Source organism: Chiloscyllium plagiosum, chromosome 18 (genome assembly GCF_004010195.1).
Source record: "Chiloscyllium plagiosum isolate BGI_BamShark_2017 chromosome 18, ASM401019v2, whole genome shotgun sequence".
Taxonomy (NCBI): Eukaryota; Metazoa; Chordata; class Chondrichthyes; order Orectolobiformes; family Hemiscylliidae; genus Chiloscyllium; species Chiloscyllium plagiosum.
Genome location: NC_057727.1, coordinates 40338764 through 40356100, shown reverse-complemented (window position 1 = coordinate 40356100; position 17337 = coordinate 40338764). Strand labels below are relative to the sequence as shown.

Genomic DNA, 17337 nt, shown 5'->3' with positions numbered 1-17337 from the left:
CATGTCCTTATTGTTCATGATTATTTATTCTGTCTCCACTAAGTGATCAATGTCCTATCTTCTGTCAGGACATTAGATATATCAGCAAAGTGGCCAATGCGCCACGAATTTGTAATTGTTTCATTCCCTTTTAAATTTATGTGTTCCATTTTATAAAGCTTTGTGGTAAACAAAGTTAGTTTATTACATAACTATTGCTAGAACTTACGAAATTTGAAATGGGATGAAGTTATTAGCTAAAATGAGGATAATAACAAGTGAGATTCGACTTTAAAAAAAATCCCAGACATGCTTATTCGTCTCGTCGGCCAATCGCTTCCCAGTTTAGTCAGCTCTCTCGCTATCTGGACAAGATCTCTGTAATTGTGCATTTTTCAAGACCACTCTCACATATCGCCCATTTCTGTGAGGGAAGCTGATTTTTTAAAAAATGCCAACTTTTGTTTCGAAACAAGAAGTTTAAAAGTTGTTTCAAACTCGTGCAGCGACGCGTTGCGGGCGTAAAAGACAAAAAAAAAGACCAAAGGCTGTCAGTGCTGCCCTGTGAGATACCGTCCCCCTTTCGACTGCCTTGTGGATGCTGACAGTTGGACAATCTGCCTCTCCCCCAGGAAGAGAGTGATGCCAATGGAGAGAGACTCCGCGATCGCGGGATCGGCCTCCCAGGAGAGGGCGGGCTTTAGGACCCTGCGGAGGGGCGGGGCGATATCGACGGGTGTTGGGGGGGAGGAGGAGGAGGAGGAGCTGGGGAAGGTGCTGCGCATGCGCCTGGCTAGTCTGGAGCAGAGTATGTGAGTGAGTTGCTGGAATAGAGCAGAAAGTGAGAAGCAGATAGACAGAGTGAGTTGGATTAAAACAACTGTACACCACCCCCCTCTCCAAACTGCAGAGTGCCCTGAAATTGAGATACTTACTGGCAGCTGGGGTTTCTCTCTTTCTGAACCTTTTATTGCTTTCTTTTTTGTTGTTGTTGGGAAGATTCCGGGGACAGATGTTTGCCGAAAGCTGAGGCGATGGTTTCTGCAGCAGCAGCAGCAACTCGGGAGCTTGCCTTGCAGAAGCTGCTGCTCCTGCCGCTACCCAGGACGGTGCTACTGCTGCTGCTACTGCTCCAAGTTACTGAGTGAGGAAGAGAACTGAGACTCTTATGATCCGCTTCATCACCTGTTTGTGCTCAGTGTCCTGAGGCAGTCTGCTGGCTCTCTCCCACTCCGACAATAAACCAAACAAACACCATGTCGAAAGTGATTCAGAAGAAAAACCACTGGACCACCAAAGTGCACGAAAGTGTGGTCTCCAAGAGCAGCCAAGGGGAGCTGCCTTTTGTCATCTCAGGTGGGGCTGAGAGTGGAGAGTTCTCCTACTTGCGGGAGGCGAACCAGGATCAGATCGTTTACAGCGCCGGCGAGCTGAGGGAAGGCGAGTTGTTGCTGGAAGTTGACGGAGTACATGTGTCCGGGCTGCCTCTCTATGATGTCCGCGCCCTGGTCAGGAGCTGCAAGGGGCCGATCCGCTTGAAAACTGTCAGACAAGGTATGAGCCCCAGCCCAGTAGCCGTGCTGGAGAGGCTGTCACTAGCTTTATACACACACACGAGTCGCTATCCTCTCAACCACTGAGATCAGATGGTCGGTGTTTTGATTCTGTTTTGTTCAGTGATTGTTCACCTGGTTACTGTACTGTACCAGCCATGGTTGCAAATCCCCTCCTGAGACATGATCCAAAGATTCCACCAGTTTGCTTGACAATGATCAACTGGGTTCCTGTTTATTAGAGAGGCAGCAACACCATGTTGATGGTGTTTGTGTAGAGAGGTAGAATTCATTGGGCTACTGGGATTATGTCTGGCCTTGTAAGTTTACATAGCACTTGGAAAGTGCACAGATCTATTCAAGAGGACTAACGCCAGTGAATAGTAAAGAAATGCTGAAGACCAGTCCCAGCTAGTCTCCTCTTGACATGCTGTAATTCAAGAGAGTAGCAACTTCAAAGCTGCTAATAACTAAACACCAGCTTGAATCAAAATATTGCACTAATTTACTGAAATAACCTTCCAGCTTTATAACAGGGTCCTTTTCACTGTATTTATTCCAGTCCAAAATGTTTGTTGTGCTAGTATTTTTACATTGTCATTTTCAAATCATTTAAATAAGAAGACTTGTCCAGATTAAGTTCAGCAGCCTGACAAACATTACTTGTTGAAAGAAAGGTTGACATTCATAATATAGTACCTTGCATGACTTCCAAAGTACTTTTAAAATGCAGTCACTCTTGTAAAATAGGAAACACTACAGCTAATTGGAATTCACCAAACTCCCATAAATAGCAGGAGAAAGTGAGGACTGCAGATGCTGCATGACCTGCTGTGCTTTTCCAGCAACAAACTCTCAACTCCCATAAAAAGCAACCAATAATGATAAGGTAATCGGTTTTTTGTGATGTCGATTGAGGGATAAACGTTGACTTGGACACAGGGATAACTGCCCTGCTCGTTTGTAAACATTGTGCAGTGTGATCTTTCACACCGTCCTGCAAGCAAATCGGGTCTTGGATCGTACCTTATCTAAAAGGCAGTGGCACTGACAGTGCACTCCTCCTGTCGAGTGTTGTCTGGCTTTTTGTGCTGGAGTGGGACTTGGGGCTTTTCTGACTGAGCAGCAGGTGTGCTACCTGCTCAGCCATGAGGAAACTTTATGCCTTACTGCTCTGTAGAAGCCTTAGTCTCAGGTCTGCAAAAATGAACATTTTTTTCATTGACCTTACTGGGAATGTTTTTAAACTTTTAATGAGTGCTAATTTTAGTATTTGCTTCATACAAATAAATTAATTATAAGAAATTAGTACTTTTTAGCAGGTTTTATTGGTGGTTTAGTATTCAAGTTGAAATTAAATAGTTGCTGTAACCTGCAAGAGAAGCTAAACCTAGAAGAGGTTGGTGATTTGTCTGTCTTTAATTTGGCTATAAGTGCTATTGCAATTAATTCTGACTGTGGGGTCTCTGTAGACATGCATTATAAACTATGTCTACAAATTCATTGTCATGTGTAGCATATCTTTAAGAAGGAATGTGTTCGCCAACCTGTATAGGAACAGTCTGCACGCCCCCATCTTTATAAACATAAAACAAATTTATTTTCCTGTGTTTTGTGTAACAAATGGGAAGATACAAATTTGGCAATGGAATAGATTTGGAAACCCAACCATATTGACCTTAAGGCGAGAAGAACAATGTTGTCTGTTGGATTCAAGGGGTTGTGGATGGTGGAGAAAACATAGGATTTTGAATCATCACTGTCTAAAGGTATGAGCAGAGTTCTGTTTCAGAGATGTTGATGACAAACTGTAAAATCAAAACTTTTGTATTTTGTGGTCTCGGTCTGTTTTTTGAATGTGTCTCAGCACATAAAATACATTCTCTATAATCTGTACAGAAAAAATAATTTCTTGGTTCATAAATTGGAAACAAAACTTCATTGCACAATTGTAGTTGTCCATTTTACCCTAACTTTTTGATCCAGTAGTATTGTGGTAATTGTGGAGCTCAGATGTAATGTAATTGACGTGTTGTTGTTCAGTGAAATCTTGCTTTGTTTAACAAAAACAACACAGTCTTATTACCTCCTCCTTTATGCTGGGTACAACCAGCACGATTATGTTTTTACAGACATGGTGGATTTGATTAATCATATTTCATGGATAGGTGGAAATGCACTGATGCATGGAGTTTTGAATTAAAGGTTACATTGATTATATTGAGAGTTTTAAAGATGATGTTATCATTAATGGAATATTCCCACATAATTTTATCTGAATAAATATGGCTCACTTGTCCAAATGTTCAAAGGATATTGCTAAGAAAGAGATTTTGTATCAAAACTTGAAAAGCTCTGTGTCATTAGTTCAGAAAAAAAATTACTAAATAAAATGGGGCCAGTTTGTGAACACTTAACTGGTTGAATAACTAAATAATTTCACTGTGTTGTGAACGCTCTTTCTGACCTGAGCAATAGTTTTTCTTTAAGGATGGTTGGATTACAAGGCATTTCATCATCTTCAAACAGAAATTCATCTTGTCACATATAAAGGACAGAGTCAGTGTTTCATGGCTACTGTTTTTGTGTTAAGGTCTGCTGAATTCACCATGGCTTTGTGTTTGAAAAGCTTGAACCCAAGTGACTGCTTCGAAAACAGAGATTATACCAAGATGATCTAATGAGCAGTATTGACAATGGAGTTAGTGAACCATCAGCTATCGAGGGTAATCTATGTAGTTACAATCCTTTTGCTATCTCTTGTGGTTAGTTTGTGATCACTAAGGCTGCTGCCTTTTAACTTGTGAAAAGCCTGATCCTTTTCCTGAGGCTGGAGATTTCCTGAGTTACTTGCACCAATGCCCTGATTCAAGGATCACTTTCCAAATGGAAAAATAAGCCTTTGTTTTTTGTTCTGCAACTTTGATGGTCACATTTTGTGTTATTGGGCAGTTCAGGTCAAGAAACATAGAAAAAAAAAGTAAACTGTTCATCTCCTGTTCTGCCATTCAATTAAATCACACGCTGATTTTATTTACTCACTTTTGTTCCGTACCATTTTATACTTCAATTTAACAAAAATCTGCTGATGTTCCATCCCAGCAACCACAACTGTTTCTGAAACAACAATCAAATTTGCACAACTTGTGTATTATTAAATAGCTAAACTCTAATTTTAAGATTATGCTTTCTTCTGGATTTCCCATCATAAGAACTAGTTTCTCTATAACCACGTCATTGAAGCCCTTAAACAAATTTAAATGCTTAAATTAAATCACCATGATTTAGCTCAAGGGAATACAAGCCAATTTCCTGCAAAGTATCTTCAATCTTTTGAAGTCACAATGTCATTCTTGTGAAGAAAGCTACAAATTCAATATCTGGTCTGAGTTATGTTTTCTGCTTTGAGTCAGCAGTCTGGCTGACTCGTGTTTTTAGCTTTTGTGCTCCGTATTTCTGTTCAGTGACTCCCTGTTACTGTATTGATGTGGACTTTATGAACTTACGTCCTGCTTATTTGAAGCCACTGTCTAGTTTCATCCATTATGAAAATACCGCTTGGTTATATTGCAAAGAGTTTTGAGGAGTGTGGGTGAGATTGCTATAATTTATACACCAAGGCTGTAATGTTATTAAGAGCTTTCAGGAAGTGAAAGAATGATCACTGGGAAACAAAAGGTTTACTGACTGCAAAATAGATTTCCATCATGGAGAGTTTTGGTTGTTATAAGTCAGTGAAAAGCATGAAACAGTAATTTGTATTTTAGAAAATATTATTAACATGGGAAAACCCATCAAGACTCCTTCTAAAGTATAAATCAAATTCAAGGAAGATCTGAAAGGAAGAGTGGGAATTGCAAAGATGGAAAGGTTTAAGTGTTGGACTTCTGGAGCAATAAGGGTCTGAATGACTTTGCTTCAACAGGAGCTGGGTGATTTGCATAAAAGAACAGAGTTGGAGGAATGCAGAGCCTCAGGAGGTTTGGAGCCCCAGAGAAGGTTATAGATATGTTGAGAGGTGAAAGAAACCATGTTTGAATATAAGGATGAGAAAAATGTAATTTTTTTTGCTGTTATGTTTGTGTGGTTTGTTGGAAACAGTGAGAATGCCCAGTGTGCTGGAGTCTGGAATGTTTTACTTTCTGCTCTTTCCGAAAATATAACTGTAGTTCCAAGGTTATCCAGAGGTCACTTGAAATGGTGACATAATCATGCTCACTTATCTCACATGGGATTAGTAGACTGGCTGGGTAGGACTGTTTACTATTCTGAGGTTGCATCTGATTTCAAAACTGAAGCTTGAGCAGTTGTGTTCTTGTTCGCTAAGGGGTTTAGTCCTTGATTTTATTCCTGGGAAGTCCACGGATGTAGTTCTCTTTGGCATTGTTTCAAATATTTAGCTTGCAGCTTCTGTAATTATGTCCTTCCAACTTTTTACAGTTGTATTAGGTTTATTATGTTCATATTAGAATTATGAGGTGGAAACTTGGGGTAAAAAGCTTGGATCATTTCTAAACTACTATCTGCGGTGGAGGTGGAGAAAGATGAGAAAAGAAAATGAACTGGGGATGTATGTGTCATACATGTGCTAAAACTGTACAATAATTCGAACTGCTGATAGCCATTTTATTCCATCTACATATTTTCTTTTTTGTATTTACTTGTGCATGTGAAGTTATTGATTGCACGAGTATATATATGCGATTTACACCCATTAATTGTTACTGCTCGGCGTTTAATTCAATCCCATAGTTTGGTGCTTTTGAACAATAAGACAGCAATATCACTGCTAATGACAGAGTGATAACTTAAATTCAACAGAGAGCCTGCCATGTTTTCTTAAATGGAATAATTTGGAGCTACTCTACTGCCATATAGTATCATTATCATCTTTGTATAGCTTAGGGACTTCTTTTATCCTGTGCAGCAGTTTGTCCCTCCTTTGTATTCTGTGATAATATGGAATCGTCTGAATTTGCTTTTGACTATTATAATTTTACTCCTCTTGGAATTTGCTGACCTATTAGTAAAATAATCAGAGAGGCTAAGTGGGCAAACACTTCGGCAGGTTATCACGAAGTAACCTGGAACATGCTTTTCTTTACATTGTCCCTGCTGTCTACAACAGACAGCTAGCTGCTTTCACTTGATATTTCTCTGGACTATAAGAAGATATAGAACTTGTAGTCAAAAACTGAAACTGTATTATTGCTGTCTGTGGTGGCACGAAGTTCGGCCACACTGCTTCAATACATATCTATGGCACTGATATTCAGTGTCCATTTGCCTGTGTACCTAATTCTGAAGAAAGATCAAGAACGCAGCACTCATCAAAGTTTTCAAACAAAACAAAAATTGATAGATTTAAGGGAAGCAGAAGAAATTTGAACATTATGACTGGAATTGACTGGTTGCTTGAATGCATATAGCAAACTGCAAACTGGTGTGTACATCGCCACTTGCTGCTTTATCTTTCCCTTGAGAGATGATGCATTGCAAAGGGTAAAAATATTTTCTTGACTGTTTATATTCTTGACTGCTTCAAAACATAATATTCAACGTCTTACACCTGGATCATAGATCTTTTGATTCTCAGTTTCTAAAATCTCCAGGATGCATTACTGATTTTTCCCTCCACCCTTCCCTTTCTTTTCTACCTTCCTTATTTAAAACCATTCACCTTGTTTGAACAGCCACTTCAATATCTGTTTTTAAATCACAATCTTTGTCACTGGATTTGAAAGCCTTAATTCTACTGAAAGTTGTTGTACTGGACAAAGTTACAAACTTTCCACCAGTGCCTTCAATCTGTTTATGGTAGTGTTAAAATAGACAACACTGGATTGCTTGTTATTAATCAAGGCTGAAAGATTGCATGCTTGTTCAACTGAGATGCTGAAGCTGTAAGCATTTTCAATATGGTATCGTTATCACACATGTAGCAAAATATATTATCTTAAACAATCCTCTAAAAGCTGGAGGCAGATGACATTCACGCTTTCCCTCGGAGGTTGAGGTTACATCATGTTACTGCAACATAATTGAATAACAGAATGTAAAGCTGAAGACCAGGAGTGATTCGTGCTGTAGGACCATCGCAGCATGACCCTGAGCCTCCTCCATTACGTAATCAAGTTTCTCCAACTGACAGACCTTTTGACTGTAAGAGGAAAATCAAACTTGATTGAAGCTAACTGGAAACAGATGGTTTAAAAAAATGTCAAATGTGATTTATGTGTGCGAAAAATGATTATTTAAAAATAAATAAATAAACACATTTTAAGTAAGTAAATAACCAGGAAATATTCATCTATAAGGCCAAACTGCAAACTTTTTTTTTTCCCTTTAGTGAATGAATAAAGTCACACAGGTATTCGATATGAAATGGAGAATGGACACCTTTTCAACTTTTGAGGTATTAAAGAAAAGCATGATAAATTTATATTAACAAGTAGACACATGACTTGTGAAATGAATCAGTAACAAGAACAAACACTGAAAAACTTCAGATCCGAAAACTGCCTTTAGAAAATACAGGAAAAGGTTTTGAATGTCACATTTTACCATTTAATACAGATTTCCTTTTTAAACATCCTATCAACATGACTGTAAATACATCCCTGGAATTCCACCCTGGCCATCTGTCTTTTAGCTATACCTCTAGGGGCTGTGTGGTCAGATATAGTTGCTGCCAATCACCATCTGTATGAATTGGAGGAGATAGTAGATGCTCAAGTCTTCAGCTTTTGTGCAGTGCACTGTTCTCAAATGCTTCTGTCAGCAGTTTTCACCACTGAAAGACATTGTTTTTGAATGTAAACCTCAAACACTCTCCAAATTAACCACTGGAAAGAGTATATCTGTTTATGGACTTGGTCAAAATACAGTAAAGTTTCCAGGATGGAATCCATGGTTTGCTCAGGTGAAGAAATCCACTGGACAGTTAATTAGCTGTTAATAGGTTTTTGACTGAATCCTTTTAGTATGAAGAATAGAAAAGTAGATTATTTTCGAAATAGGAAAAGGCTTTGGAAGTCTGAAGCACCAAGGGTCTGAGGAGTCAGAGTTCAGGATTCTCTTAAAGTTAACATGCAAGTTCAGTTGTCAAGTAGGGAGCCAAATTCAATTTTAGTATTCATTTCAGGAAGAGTACAAGAGCAGCTAAGTACTGCTGAGGCTGTATAAGGCTCTGGTCAGAGTGCATTTGGAATATTGTGAGCAGTTATAGGTTCCGTATCTAAGGAAGGCTGTGCTTGCCCTGGAGGAGATCCAGAGGAGGTTTACAACAGTGATCCTGAGGATACTACAGACAGCACAATGGTTCAGTGGTTATCACTGCTGCCTCTCAGCATCAGGAACCTGGGTTCAATTCAAGGTTTGAGTGACTGCTTGTGTGGAATTTGCACATTGTTCCTGTGTGTGCATGGGTTTCCTCCGGATACTCCGGTTTCCTCCCACAGTCGAAAGATGTGCCGGTACGTGATTGGCCATGTTAAATTGCTCTGTAGTCTCCTGGGATGTGCAGGATAGATGGATTAGTCATGGTAAATGCAGGGTTATGGGGATAGATTTGGGGCGAAGTCTGGATGGGATGCTCCTCAGAAGTGCAGAGTTGATGGGTTGAACAGCCTCTTTCCACTCTGGAGGGATTCTGTGCTTCTATAAACGCTGGTCGTATGAAGAGTGGTTGATGATGCTGGCTTTGTACTCGATGAGATTTATAAACATGAGGAGAATCTCAGTGAAACTGACAGAATATTAAGAGGCCTTTATAGAGTGTACTTGGATAGGATGGTTCCCGGAGATGAGGAGAGACTAGCACCCAAGGGCACAGCCTCAGAGTGAAAGAATGATCCTTCAGAACTGAGAGGAGGAGGAAATTCTTCAGCCAGTGTTGTAAATCTGTGGAACTCACTGTTGCAGAGGGCTATGGAGACCAAGTATATTGAGTTTATTTAAGGCAGATAAGTTCCTGATTGGTAAAAGGATCAAGGTTTGGGGAAAAGGCAGGAGAATGAGGTTGGGAATTATCAGCCATGATCAAATGGTGGAGCACACTTGATGGGCTGAACAACCTAATTCTGCTCCGATATCTTATGAACCTGTCAGTCAATTGTAGACCAGTAACTCCAGAATGCTGCATTGCTATGATGGCAGCTTTTTGGATTATGTGAGACTTGAATGAGTTAACATTAAAGTATTACTTGTTTGGGTTTGTTGGTTTCTAATGTATATTGTGCAGAGTTTTTGGCTGCAATTTTCTTTGTGACAAGTTGCTAATTTTGATTCCATTTGCTTTTAAATGGAAGCCATACTTTCTTATTGGAGTACAAAGAGTTTGGAGTTTGCCAGTGAGTCATCCAATGCAACTATTGCATATCGTCCATTATCCAGAGAGTGTGCCTGGAACAAACAATCTGTTCTTATGTCAGCTGCCCACACAAATGGTCATGAATGTTGTATGTCATTGAGATGTGAAAAATTAATGTGAAAAGTCCCCAAAATTTATATATTGCAAACAATGAAAGAAGGAGGCATTCAGAAACATTCAGACAGCAATTGCAGGAAACTGCATGGAAGTGAACTTTATTGTTAACGAAGAGATCCTGTGTCCTTGCTGGTGTTCCTGGTACTTCCCGACATTATTAGATGTGTATCCTGTTGTTCTGTTTTAGCAAAATGTTCAACTTAATTAGCTTTATCACTGTTTCATTTGGCGAGAAGGTATAACTTTATTACTGTGAGAAACACTGCTTTACTTTTCAATGTCAAGAATAGGGTTTGTGAGTGCATTTTGTGCCCTCCATTAGCTATGGTGTTGCAAACTGTACTCAGAACCTGATTTGGGAGCATGAAGGATTGATAAGTAGGGGTCATATTATTGGATAATATTCCCAGAAACTGCAGGTTATCTCTTTGTTGTGACTGTATTTTGCATTAGTTTATTTTTCATTTAAGCAGTTCCTTGGACCTAACAAACCCTGTTAACAAGAGACAGGAGTTATGCAAGCAAGAAGCAGAAGGTGTAATATGCAAGGAATGTGTAGTGGAACTCATTGGATAAACTCCAGACTTGATACAGCAAACTATGTAATAAGTCACAAGGTGTAAGACCTAAACAAAATTCGAGCAAACCGAAGCTAAAGATCCCACAATACTATGACATCAAAACATAACTTCTTTCCCAATTGACATGTAGAGACTGGATTTTTCTGGTCTCCCTTCTTTAATACACAATACTTGCATCATTGAGATTTTTGGACTAAAGAATCTCCACTGTTATCAGTAGCTACTGCCAAAAGCATATTTTTTTAAACTAGCCTGGTGGGTTTAGTAAACAAATAAGCCACACAAATCAGTTTAGAAGCTAGAAAGATTTAATCTTCACTCTGTGGCCAGAGATCTGATTTTAAACACTGGAAGAATCTGGGTGCAAGAGTTGACCCCAGAACGTCTGAAAAATAATAGGAAGACATAAGCATGGTTCACCTTGCAACTGTTACACCCTGATCCCAGTTGGAAAGTGAGCACTTATGGATATTGACACAGAGGAAAATTGGGCCTAACTGTACAGGCTTAATAATCTGTGGTTCACTCCGGGCACGCACATGTGCAGTGACAACTCTTCCTGCTAAGAAACATATGGCGAGCACGATCTCAGAAATGGAATAGAAAAGAGAAAGTATCAAATGGAAAAGCTTTTCTATTTCTCTGGCTCATCAAGTTATCTTGACAAAAGTATTTTCAGTATCTTCAGTAAAGATGGCAATAATACCCTTTTCAGCCTCAGCCCTCTGCTGAATATTGCAGAGCTTCAGTTTGACAGTTGTAGAAGAAGCCACCTTGTAGTGGCTGTACCATTTTATTCCAATGACTTTCAACCTTTTTTTTCGTTGAAAATTGTAAATCACAGCCATGGTTAACAAAACTGCCAATACCTTGTTTTAAAAAAAAAGACAAAATCACTTTTGTTCCAAAACTGCATACTTCATATTAGAGTAACAAGGAAAGATTTTTAAAAATTGCGTTGGAGGATTTTGGCCAAATATTTGTGCTCTTGTCAGATGAAGGATTTGGTGGCATGGAATGCTGTTGTACCAGATAACAGTGTTTCCTTTGTACTGAAGGATTCAGGTTTACTCCTAGAATCTCTACAATGCCTTTTAATTAAGAATTTAAGGCTGGAACTAAAGTAGTGAAATATTTGAAAGAAGTATATGTGTTTTGATGCCATAATATTTCAGCTGGATGCAGAATGTTTCAAGTATGTGTATGTTGACATTGTTCCTCTGCTTTTTTTATGACATACTGAAATAAAATATGCATTTAAGAAAGTGCTATTAAAGTAAGTAAACAATGCCAGTTTTGGGGAAACCATAGTGATAAGACCAGTCATGTGTTTCTATTTTTCTCTCTGGATTTCTCTCTCCCTCTTCTTAAACATTGACCTGTCTTTTGTATATTTTCCAAGTTCCCACTTTTTGTGTTTGAGTCCAGATATATGGCCTTAGTGAGTTGTATAGTTCTGGAAGGTGTCATAATCTATTCTTTCTGTCCTCACTCACCATTTATAGCTGAGCATGAAACATACTAGGTGGAAAGAATTAATATCCTTGCTCAAATTGAGGGTTTGGGTAATAATGCCCAGGTGATCCAACATAAGAACATTATTGGTTGTTGGTTAATGAAGGCGTGGATTCTTGGATTTTCTTTTATGTTTAACACTGTATAGAATAGCAGATTTTGAAAATTCATTGGACGTTGGAGGCAAGGTCCGCGTTGTTGTCCATCCCTCGTTGCATTGTTCAGAGGGCGGCTAAGGTCAACCATAAAAGTCAGGGTCTGGAGCCATATATAAGGATGGCAGATATCCTTCCCCAAAGGGCACCAATAAGCTAGATGGGTTTTTACAACAATTGACAATTCCATTGTCACCAATCGATAAGTTCTAATTCCAGGTTTTATTGAATTGAATTCAAATTTCACCAGCTGCCGTGGTGGGCTTCAAATCCATGTCCCCAGAACATTAGCCTGTCTCCCTGCATTACCAGTCCAGTGACATTACCACTAGGCCACCAAATTCTCGTGGTTAAATTATGGCATTGAAGGAAATACTTCTGACCTTAAGGTTGTGTCAATGCTAGATCCTCAGTTGGAGTTGCTGATTTATATTTCAGTCCCTTCCATGCGTTTTAAATTATTTTACATGACTTTACAGCCTCTGTCTTAAGAGATACTTGTGATAAAATGTTCTGTGTTATAATGATTGTGGGGACTAGAACGAGGAGAAATAGATATGAATTTAGGACTGAGGACAGGGAAAATCTTCTTGCACAGAGCATTGAGTTTGTGGAATACAGTACAAGGTTAGAAACAATGTCAACAGTTAAGAATTGATTACAAAAACAGTCAAAGCAAAGACGATGAAAAGGACGTGGAAACCCTAAAGTCATTTTGAAGAATAAACATCAAGAAGGGTGTTTGGACTGAGTGGCCTGTTTTCAAAATGTCATTTCCTTGTTTTTTTTTGTGAAATATTTCTTCCAACTTACTCTTGTAGTGAAGAGCCTATGCCCCTGTGCCCTTGTACCAAATTTCCAACCAGCTAAAATAATCTTTTATAATTCACCCTAACGAAAACAGTTTTACATTTTGCTAAGAGGGATCATTTCCCCCCTTATCCTTCTCCTTTCTAACAGAAATTTTTAAAAGTCCTTCCTTTTCCAAGCCTAGTTTCATTACTGACATTCCTTATACCTGTTGTACCTATCTTGTTAGGCTTTTGCTTATAAACAAAATCATTTATCTTATTACCCTTCCCCCTCCAGAGACCTGCTGTGCCTCCCATCCTCTCACAATGTCATTAGTCCTGATCTTTCAGAGTTCTGTCTCTCAGTCTTCACATTGCTTATTCAGAGGGTTAAAAAAATGCAGGAATCAAATATCAGAACCTTTGCCCTCCCAAAGCAAAAGCTGTGTGGCAACTGATTCTTTATCAAATGGACTGAGGAGTGTGACACTGCACTGATCGCCTGCCAGTATCCACTAGTGAATAGAAACTGCTCAAATTGCAAGAGAAAATACCTTTGCTAATCTCAAAAACATAGTGCAGAGTATAGACATAGTGTACAATTTCATTGGTTTTAGAGAAAGATTCACATGGATGGATTAATGCATGTGTGCTGGATGTGACTTGCCTCCTTTTTGAGAAAACTATGACACACTTTAACAAAATATCTCTTGTTCATTGCACGTCAAGAGAGATGGCATTGCAAAAGTAGTCTTTGGTAATAGTCATTGAAGAATCAATTTTGCTTATTAAAAATCATCAGTATTTTAATAAAGAGCTATTTAATCACTTGTATGTAACTTTCCCTGTTCAGAGCTTGTATGTGGCCTGACTGCTGTGTATATTCTGGGCTGCTGCCAGTGCTGCTCCCTTTTGGTTTCTGAGTGTCTCTGAGCTGTGGAAATCCACCTGCTCTGCCTGCTCCACCTGTTCCACCTTTGTGACGCAGTGCATTCCAGAACCAGTCACCTGTTTATGCTTCAGGCAAGGAGGCGCTTCCTCTCAATAGTCAGCTTGATTTACTGCAGGAAGTATTTGCAGAGCACCAGATACTGAAACCCAATGGTTTCGATAGTGTTTGATCTGCTGATACAATTGTTATTCTTTGCCAAACCCAGTTATGGACTTTGACACAATTCCTGGCTGCAGCTTCTCTCTTTTAATTCTCTGCAGCCTGGAGAACTGCTAGGAGACCTAAAGGTTGTAAATATGGAGCTTAAACCCTGTTGTAAGTTGCCATAAGATGCAAAGTGTCTTCTGGGTGATTACAGAATGCTAGCTCCCCAGCTATTTCAATGGTACAAACATTAATGAAAAGCACTAGAATTCTATCTTTAAATTGGAATTGTAGTTCCTAATTTGGAAGTACAGTATATTATAGCGAACATATGGATTAGGAGCAGGAGTATCCCATCTGACCCCCCCCCAGCCTGCTCTGAAAATGTGGACATTCACATTAAAAAAATGGGATGCAGATACTTTGGGTCAAACAACTTTGAGGAGAAAGTGAGGACTGCAGATGCTGGAGATCAGAGCTGAAAATGTGTTGCTGGAAAAGCGCAGCAGGTCAGGCAGTATCCAAGGAACAGGAGAATCGACGTTTCGGGCATTCCTGAAGAAGGGCTTATGCCTGAAACATCGATTCTCCTGTTCCTTGGATGCTGCTGACCTGCTGCGCTTTTCCAGCAACACATTTTCAGCTCAAACAACTTTGAGTCGAAGTGTTAAACTTTCAGTTGCTTAAACAAGTTAGATTGACCAATTGAAAACCAAATGGGTGGTATCCCGTTGAGATACCAACTTCTTGATAGTTTGCATAAAATAAGTAACAATGAATTTAGCACAGAATTTATGTAATTATGACCAATTTGTATCATGATCTCTTACCATTCAGGCAGGTTACAAAGCAATGAATAAACATTGGGATTCTGGACTTCATTAATGGGACATGCATTACAAAAGTCAGTGGTTCTGAAGGCCTCTTAAAGAGCAGTTCAGCCCCAGCTAGACTGTAATGTTCAAATTTGGACGCTACACTTCAGAAAGGAGATCCTGGAAAGGGGACAGAAGAGACTTGCTAGTTAAGTTCCAGGAATGAATTACAGTTATGTGGATGAAATGGAGATGCTGAAATTATTATATTTCAAGCAGAGAAGGCTGAAAAGAAACAATAGAAGTGAAAATAGTGAAGGATTTAGAAAGTTAAAGGAATATTGCTTGCCCAGGCTATCCAGTTAACAGCTAGAGGTTACAAATTTAAAATGATTGACAAAACAACTGAGAAGCTGACACGAGGAAAATCTATGCAGCACAAGGTTGGATTTTTGAATGCGATGCTTGATTAGATTAGATTAGATTCCCCACAGTATGGAAACAGGCCCTTCGGCCCAATAAGTTTCCCCCCTCCGAGATGTAAGGTGATGGAAACAGATTCAAGAATAGCTTCCAAAGTTGGAGAAATCATTGAAGAAAAAAAATTACAAAGGAGATGAGGAATGGGACAAACTGTTTTGATCTTTGAAAGAATAAGAATAACTCCATGTAATAAGTGACCTTATGCTGTGTTGTTCTATTTTATGATTGTAACAATGATTTTTATTGTTCACTAATACTTCTTTTTAAAACCATGACTTCATAATAAGCTGTTTCCTCTAACAGATGTGCTAATAGAGGTTTTAAGATTACAATGAGGTGAATTTAGAGAAAAATGTTTCCACTTGTGAGGAACTCCTAAATCTGTGGCTGTGTTTATAAGATGGCTGTCAATAATCCAATGGGGGAATTCTTGAGGACTTGTTTACACAGTGGGTGGTTATGTGAACCTTGCTACCATGCGGTGGCTTGAGATGAATAACATTGATATTAAGGGAAAGCTAAGTAAGCACCAGGGAGAAAGAGATCATGCTGAAAGAGTTTGAAGTGGGATGGGAGCATGCTCCTTTGGAATGTAAATTACAGCATGGATCAGTTCAAGAGAATGGTTGTTTCTGTGTCACCGGTGCTTATGTAAACTAAAATGTTGGAATTGTTGAATATTAAGGAATGAGGGTGAAAGCTCCCTTGTCCAACATGATGGGCAAACCATTCCCTTTCTTGAAAACTCCCAGTTGGTAGTGTGAGTCGCGGTTAAATAAGCGTCTGGAAAATGTTGCCATAAATAAGCAAATGATAGCACAGTGCTTCTGTTGCCACATCACTAACCAAAATGTATATTTCATGTCAGGAATAAAAATGCAATCTGATTAAATGTCTTTGTTTTACCCAAAAGCCCCTCGAGCAGTCACATGACAATGGAAAGCCGTAGTACATGAGAAGCATTTCTCCAAACATCCCCTTTTCATGAAAAGGTGAAACAAATTGTATGTGCTCTAATTTCCATTTGTAAGTTACCCACATACCTGGTCTATAAAGAAAGTCGTCATGCAGGATTAAAAAACTATATGTCCTTTAGTATCTATTCTGGATGTGATGCACCGTGACTGGCTCTTTCAGTACCTTAGCTTGAAATTCACATAAGCACTGCATTGGCTGATGCGGTACTTAATCTTGTTTGGCCAGAAGAGCATTTCCCTTTCCTTCCTCAGACTGGACTCAAGTCTTTGATGACTTGCACAGATGCGCTTCAGCATTTCTTTTCTCATCTCCTTAGTAATAATAAATCAAGTTCCTTTGTACACGATGCCACCTTGAGCAATTATTCCACTCCTCAATACCCATTACATCCTAATAGCAATAGATATGCCCTTAATGGTTTTGAGCCATTCTTTCCATGACTGCCACATGGAGCATTGCATCTTGTTGTGAAGCTTGCTTCATCTGAGCAAGATGCTTGTCTGTTGTATTCAGCACTCCTGTTGGGTTGCTGACTTTCAGGCCGTGTTGTCCCATTAGTGTTCATTGAAAAAAAAACAGATTGTACTGATGTTGTCAACTTGACCAAGCATGTGGATGTGGATGAGGGTAGAACAGTGGATGTAGTGTACATGGAGTTTAGTAAGGCATTTGATAAGGTTCCCCATGGTAGGCTTATGCGGAAAGTCAGGAGGCATGGGATAGAGGGAAATTTGGCCAGTTGGATAGAAAACTGGATAACCGGTTGAAGTCAGAGAGTGATGGTAGATGGTAAAAATTCAGCCTGGAGCCCTGTCACAAGTGGAGTTCCGCAGGGATCAGTTCTGAGTCCTCTGCTGTTTGTAATTTTTATTAATGACTTGGATGAGGGAGTCGAAGGGTGGG

General features: G+C 39.3%; 1 protein-coding gene across 6 annotated transcripts in view; it reads left to right on the top strand.

The window, feature by feature from the left end:
- The first annotated feature begins 778 nt into the window (after window positions 1–778).
- magi1b (membrane associated guanylate kinase, WW and PDZ domain containing 1b) overlaps window positions 779–17337 on the top strand; it is a 453246-nt gene continuing 436687 nt past the window's right edge. For 4 of the 6 annotated variants that reach the window (XM_043708283.1, XM_043708282.1, XM_043708285.1 and 1 more), the window contains exon 1: window positions 781–1533. In XM_043708283.1, coding sequence (XP_043564218.1) covers window positions 1236–1533 — 298 coding nt within the window. In that variant the 5' untranslated portion in view covers window positions 781–1235. Of the gene's footprint in view, window positions 1534–17337 lie in introns of all 6 variants that reach the window. The other 2 variants (XM_043708288.1, XM_043708287.1) reach the window with 1 other exon arrangement.